General features: G+C 34.4%; 1 protein-coding gene across 4 annotated transcripts in view; it reads right to left on the bottom strand.

Moving 5' to 3' along the window:
* The window catches only part of LOC117414646 (A disintegrin and metalloproteinase with thrombospondin motifs 3-like), a 55,671-nt gene extending 49,035 nt beyond the window's left edge, over window positions 1-6,636 (bottom strand). For all 4 annotated transcript variants that reach the window (XM_034024408.3, XM_059026394.1, XM_059026393.1 and 1 more), the window contains exons 1-2: window positions 6,306-6,636; window positions 5,068-5,459 (exon numbers count right to left, since the gene is read on the bottom strand). In XM_034024408.3, coding sequence (XP_033880299.1) covers window positions 5,068-5,459; window positions 6,306-6,387 — 474 coding nt within the window. In that variant the 5' untranslated portion in view covers window positions 6,388-6,636. The remainder of the gene's footprint in view (window positions 1-5,067; window positions 5,460-6,305) is intronic.
* Window positions 6,637-7,835: the final 1,199 nt, after the last annotated feature.

The raw sequence follows: 7,835 nt of genomic DNA on the forward strand, positions 1-7,835 counted from the left end.
CTGGCAATTACAGGCAACATTCTCCTCTAAGTCAGCAAAAAATAGGCAACAAAATATTTCCAATATTAAGCTAATATTTAACATTTATTCAACATAAAAGCAAAGGAACACCATTGACTCTAATGAAGATGAACACCAGATTATTTTTTTATTGTATTTTAGGAAATCAACCATGTTCCTGGAAAATAACAATATTTGTATCCCTACAGTTCTTGGAAAAGAATATTCTCTACAGTTAATTTCCAGATAAACCCTGACATTTGTTCAGGTCATACATGATATGGTTTTTGATGAATGGGAACAAATATAAGTAGTATGTAATGTAAAATAAAAAGCGAAGACCACAGATCACTTACATTTCTCTAGCTGTGGTCTCATCTAAAATTGAGGCCACAAACCAGATGTTTCATATTTATTTGTTCAGTGGGAAATATATCGTACATATGCGCAACTCCTTAGTCCCAGGCCACAACCACCAAGCCCATACAATAGCTCTGCTAAATTTTTGGTCAGCAGATATTCTATTAACAAGATTGGAAACAACAAGTAATACAGAGAAGGTTGATGTGATTTTGAAATGATTAAAAGGGTAAAGGTTTGTATTTTATTATCCTATTTCTCACAACATACACTCAGGCATTGACACAAACAAAAGTCATTAATCAAGAATGTGCAAACTACAGAATTTACTTGAATTAGTGTCACTCTCTGTATATCAATAATATCATTTACATTATCAGTTTAAAAACACATGTAGACCTCAATAAGCCTTTATAACACTTTACTGAAATATTTAACAAATTGACAGATGTGCTACAATTAAGGCCAACCAAATTATCTCCAAAGGAATATTTTTTTTTGACAGTGGATAAGTCATTGTTGTGGGGACTGCAAGGTTGTCCCTGGCCAGTTACTGTACACACAAGCCTTTAAAAATGTTATCAGTACACTAACTTTATCAATAAGCTGTAATATGTGTCCTAAATTAATTAAATGTCATTGCCAGAAATGGTATGATCATGAATCACTCTCCAACCAAAGCACAACCCATCCAGTGCAGTATATTGCACATTTCAACTAAAACATAAATAGATAAATACATCCTACTGCTGTTAGTCGATAAGGGCTGTGGTAAGGTTTTTCCTTCAATGCAAAGGCATGTGTTCAGATCTGACTGAAATGACAATTAGATTAGAAAGAGCTTGATTGTCTTAAAAATATCTACATTTGAAATGCATGAAATTGAAGGTAAGGCTCCAGTATATTGCTGGGAGTGGGAGTTGTGACCTTTGATAAGATTTGATGGCGGTAAAGTCCCTGGTGTTGATACACAGGATGGTATTGTCTTTAATAGACGGTGGCTGTTACCTCCAAAGTTGCTGAATGACCCCTGAATGAATGATTGCATTGTTCTTTTGGGTGTCAATTTAATACTGGTAAGTCTAAACTTACTTCAGAAAACAATAGCACCTATGAAAGTTTTAAAATACCTTGAGGCAAAACTACTGCAATTTAATAAGACAACCTTTTCGTTCTTAAAGACACTGCTTGAATTGTGCAGGACTACATGCCAACTATATGTAGGTTAGTTTATTAATTTCCCCTAAAAGAAAAAAAAAAAAATATATATATATATATATATATATATATATATATATATATATATATATATATATATATATATAGCTACTGTAGATAGATAGATAGATAGATAGATAGATAGATAGATAGATAGATAGATAGACACACACTTCACTATAACGAACACCCTTTTTTTAATGATCCAAACAGAAAGAACCGTTTTTTTCAATGGAAATTAACCCTATTAGAACGATCACATTTATAAAATCTACCCGGATAAAACTATCTCGGTAGTGACTGACACAGAACTTTCTCAAGTGTGAATGTGTTATTCTCTCAGTGAAAACAAAGACCTTGGTAGGCTAATTCGAAGATAAGGCTGATTCATAGATAACCTATTGTAGTGCGAATCATGTGTGACGTTTGCAACCGTTGCCATCTTCACACAAACTGCAACCATGGCAACAGGCGTGAGGAGGTAACAAGATTGAAACAGCGTGCATTGAGAAAAGCACGAAAAACATGAAGCAATCTACATTGGATATGTTTTTCAAGAGAAAGTGCACGTAATTACTGTATTCAGCATGTAAGTGTATTTTGTATTTTTTTTATTTCTTTACTGTTTTCATTTAAATATACAGTTTAAATGTGGATCAATGTGAAGCTGTCTTGAAAGAACTGCTGTATAGTGTACAAAGATGTTCAGTTCAATTTGGGCATTTCATCATTCTGATACAGCAAATTGCCAACCTATTATTGTGAACAACCTGATATAACGATCATTTCTCCAGGTCCCAGAGGGGTTCGTTATAATGAAGTTAGACTGCCCATATATGTATATATATTAACAAAGCTGAAAGCTGAAAGCTATACATGGCTGTAACCTGTTACAAACATATTTTTTATAAGTTTGCATAGGCACCTTAAAAAGCACACTGAAATGTAAGACAAAATTGCATTTAATAGTTGTGTCAGAACTGTCAGATACTTTTTAACCAAAGAGGACAAGCACTGCATATGCTGCAATGAGAAATAAGCCTTAATTTATTGTCTAAGTTCAACCTGGTCATATCTGAATGGAATCCAGGTGGCCCCAACCCCATTCACTTGAGTATAAAAAGGGCATAACCCTAACTTCACTCAGAGTCCCAAGAGATAATCCAGTTGAAGAATGGACATATCTTTATGGTATTTTGCCCAAGCTTGGGTGAGGTTGAAAAGGTCAGTGATGTAAAAGGTCTCCTAATTGCAATCCCATACCTGCACTTGGTAATACTCTGTACATCCTGGGTGGCAAGTTTCATTTTTAATATGTTCATGTTGCAGAGTTGAGCTTGCATACAGAAACAAAATACACCTCCACTTCATAATATAGCTGGCTGTGCCTCTACTGTCATAAACACATTCCTTAATAATTGTTTAGTACACAATCATCTGCCACTTTTTAAAACTACTGTATTACAACTCTTTTAGGTTTAATAGTGTACTAAATGTCTTGTTTTTAAATATACTGGACCTTCGATCTGTCTTTATACAAGGTACTTTGAAGTTCAAATAAACAGATATCTGTAATGTCACTTTGGTATTTAATTGATCTACAGGACTGGTTCAACCAAAGAAACATTGCATGTTTTAAATTAAAGGGATTCCACAACAGTACAGTATCTAAGCTTCTAGCAGTTAAGGTCAGACTCAATATAGATCTTCTTTAGTCAATATATGAAGCATCAATTCCAATTGGAAATGGCCAACTGATTTGATCTATATCTTTGAAACCCAGTTTTGCTTTTGCCTGCAGTTTGACTGTATCATCACGGGTTGACTGTTCATTCTAAGAATGACAAAACACAATGTGTATGCTTTTCTAATCATAATTTGCATATTATTCAATAGAAAATGTTGCCCAGAGTCTAGGTAACCCAGAAGTAAACCTCCTTATTAAGTACTGTACCCAGTAAATAGAACATCAGGATAATAAGCCTGCATACATTTTATAAAGAAAGGTTTAAAACCTCCAGAATGTATATTTTAAAATACCTACATATAATATAGGCAGCCCTAATAAACAGGAAGAGAGCCTTTAAACTATGGTACTATATTGTTTTATTTTAACTTAGGGAACTAAATGAAGGGAAAACATAATTATGCTGGTTACATGTCTACTGTGCTGTATAACACAATATAGTTTTATTTGATGTAATCCAGAGATGGTGGCTAATGAAACAGCGAGTTGAAGAGATTTAGATGAAGTGTAAATTGCCACCTGCTGAAAAAAAAAGTGTGGCTGTTTCCTGAATAAGGCCCAGTCCTCATGCAAATAATATTTGAAATGCTATTTATATCAAACTTTGGTCACTTTTCCTGTTATTTATACAGTAAAAATATTTTAATCTTCTTCACTTGTAACTCTCAATCCATGCCACCATGTGCCACTTATGTATAAAGCCAAAATCTGTCAGATTACTCCCAATTAGACTTAGATCTTGGTAATTATTATTAGTAGTTCATAACTGTAACTGTACATCACAAATACTTACAAATGTTGACAATTAATAAAAATGAATTACTTTTAACACGGGTGGAACTGCCTGGCTATGTATATCCTCTTAGGAAAATCTCATAAAGACCATTGAAAGAGAAATGTTCCCAACAAAAGTAGCTCACATTTATAAACTGCTGTGTATGTTAGCTGAAAGAAATCTATGCAACAAAAACAAAGTTCATAGTACTGTAACTTCAAAATGAAAGTGATTTATGGCAGGATAGGAGTATTACATGGCAAGGTCAGCACTGCAGAGCACACAAGATAAAGGCGTATTCACCATCGTGTTTATTCCTTAAGTCACTCTCTAACTATAGTAGTGCATCGTTCTTGCAAACAGTTTAGAAAAAAATTACTATAAGATGTATTTATTTGTATATATGAGTACATCTTTCTAGTATAGTAGACAAACAATTCAAGTGTCTTTTGTGATTCCTGTTTCAGCACAAATTCACTCTAACTTGCAGTACGCAACTTGTTTTAAAGCCAATTAGCACACAGCGCTAAGGGCTTGTGGGATAGGCAAATATTTAAATACTGTCAAGTCCTGTGGTTTATTGCTCTTAGGCAGGTATTGGGGAGCCTATAATTTGTGGGGGTTTTGCTCTCAGAGTTTCCCATAGGCAAAAGTAAATAACTGATAGTGGGTTGCTCTGACACAAGTTACATCTCGTACAAATGGATATATTGCACCCAATCTTTGGCATGCTACTGTACTGTATAGTTGACATTTAAAGAATTAATAAACCACAGATAAAAAAAATAAATAAAATACACCACCTATTTGCTTGGCTACAGTTTATCCAGAACATCCAAATTACGTCACTGTAACTACAGCGGAAAAGTAAGACATGAACGTACATGTACACTTCTATGAGGCCAGCATGTCATTAAGCATAAAGAATGTTTTAATGAATGAATTTTCTACAAGACAGACAACTTACCAGTCCATCACAGTTGCTTATTGCCACAGTAGTCCCTGGCATGTCAGTTACATCTCCATTAAAAGCACAGTCCCCATGGATAGGTTCCTTGGAAATGTCCTCAAAATCTTCTTGCCATTCCACAAAGGCACCAGGGGCTACCAGCTTACTGTTGGCCTTCAGGCGTAAGTGCAATTCCTTTCCAAAGACTGTGACATTGAAAAACAAATGCTGGCCAGATGGGGTGAATTTGAAAGGGTCCCGGGCGCTCCTTGCCACCCTCCTCTGCCCAGAAGATGAACCACCTTCATTTCTTCCAGTTGCTGAGACCACATGAGAAATATACCTACCATGGGAATCTGTACTAAATGGCACAATTAGCCCATATTCAGTTAGCTTTCCAGAGAGGTTTGCTGCGAGAATAAAAAGGCACATAGATTAATTGCAAAGACATTTTTAGTTTCTACCATAGTTTACAACCCAAATGTCCAAACTCCTAACTCCCATATGTATTAATAAACACATACATAACAATATGTATTGTTATGTATATGTTTATTAATATTATTCTTGTTCATAAAGTAGCCGGCCACTTTGGTAATGCCATAATGCAAAATGATGGAATTACATTAAGTTGATACTGTTTAAAAAGTATTGTAATTAATATTTCTTAACAAAACGTCTTCCAAATATATTGTTATTATTAGTAATTCCTTTCAGTGTATAATCCAGCTACAGATATATCTTTTGAGTTTCCACAAAATGTTGAAAATATCTATTTTTTTAGAATAATTAAGAAAAAGCTAAATTGAATGTGCCTTTAAACGCGTTGGGAGTACAGTATATATACACCTGTCAAAAAGTGTCTTATTGCATGTCTCCAAGGTTCAGGGGTTGGAAATCTGTTCAGTAATGTGGGTGTATTTAAAATTATCAAAGCTCGGGTATGCAAATAATAGAACACTCTCTACCAAAAACTTATTTGTTGATTTTTTATTTATTTATATATATTTTTAAATAATAACAGTAATAATAACCAATAACAGCACAAATCTGTCACATTGTTTTTATGCAAATTCCAAAGATTCCAACGATTTTGCTGAATCACATAGGGAATGTAACATGTAAGCATTATAGTTCCAGTTTAATATAACAGATATATGTAAAATTGTAAATCAGGATAAAAAAAAAAAAAAGAAAATACATTATATATATATATATATATATATATATATATATATAAGAACAGCAAAATGTACCTTGATTTTTTTCTGCATGCACCCAGGAATCCAAAAATATCAAACTGACGAGAAAAGACAGCATTAAATAATTATAATCCATTGCGAGACAAAATATGACATATGGTTCCACTTGAATCAAGAGAAAATAAACTGATAAAAAGAAAATCCACTCCTTGCTAAAAGTAACCCTCTTCTTGGCCCTGGTGTGTTAGTAGTGTAAGCACTTTGTCTCTGCAACATTGAAATTGCCAAGCATTCGTAACGTCCCACAAAAGTCGAAACTAGCGAGTATTCAGAAGTTGTTCCAATCTTTTGGCCTCTGTTGAACTGTGTATTAACCAGGACAGTCCCATCCATTTAGGAAGAAAAAAAACTCAAGCTGGTGACGACACCTCACTGACTAATCACAGAGGGCGGGGGGTTACGGTTACAAAAGAAACGAAAGCTGCTGCATAGACACAGGCACAGCTAGCTGGAGCGCTGGGCTGTTCTGTTTCGTGCTTCACAAGCGTTTTGTGCTTACAAGATAGCTGTGCGCATTTAATAAAATAGACTTTAGCCGACGCACATTTATGAAATGACCAAAATAAACTTTTTTCCTCGGCTGAGGACACACTGTAATTTTAGACGAAACATTTTGAAAACAGTGAGTTCCAGGAGTATTCATGGTAAGCAAAGCCAACTGAAAAAAAAAAAAAAAAAAAAAAAAAAAATGCAGTGCATTTTAATATACGGTATACATGGTACAGTACGATACTACTGCTGTTCTGTTCTGAAGTATTTATGATTGGCCGATACATTTTATGATTGAATTTTAGAGGTTGCATATAGCGCAGGTTTATGTAGATGTGGACAGTCTGACGCCCAAGCAGTAGTTCAGATTAAATGGTGGCCTTTATTGCACTCCATCTGATTCCCTTCAGTATATTGTATGTGTTGTGATAGTAAAATGACTGGAAACGTGGAGTCATGAGCATAATTTGTTTAGCACTTTAGGATTATGTAAAACAATAAGTCGCACAATGTTGTCTGCCTATACCTCTGCTTAGGCTTTAGAATGTTTTCTAGTTTAGCAACAACCTATGAAGAGAATTCAAACTCTTATGCCAAACCTGTGTACAGAACACTAAACCTATGTATTTTTAAAGGCTGGGATATTTTACTTATGTTTGATTTCAAAGTTTTGAAGATAAACTAAAGCATTTATTAAATGTACAGTACTGTACATGCTATCCTTGTGTACACCCCTGTAATTGTAATTGGGGTGACTGATTCCAACCAACCCTTAACAACCACCTTTATAGAAGTACCCCTACATAAGAACCAAGAAACCTAGCACACCTTGTTATTTGTGTTTTGTTTAGACAGACTCAATTATAAACAATGCAACTATATAAATAGATTATTAAAACAAAAGCTGCCTACAGTATTTAATTATTTTGCAATAAGTGAAAGTTATGGCATGATGGTGGTCTGTTAAGGTACTGGACATGGGGAACCGTTCAGCAAAACATATTTTCTTCATTTAGTGAGTAAATACTTCTTGAC

The sequence above is a fragment of the Acipenser ruthenus genome, chromosome 7 (genome assembly GCF_902713425.1).
Source record: "Acipenser ruthenus chromosome 7, fAciRut3.2 maternal haplotype, whole genome shotgun sequence".
NCBI classification, from domain to species: domain Eukaryota; kingdom Metazoa; phylum Chordata; class Actinopteri; order Acipenseriformes; family Acipenseridae; genus Acipenser; species Acipenser ruthenus.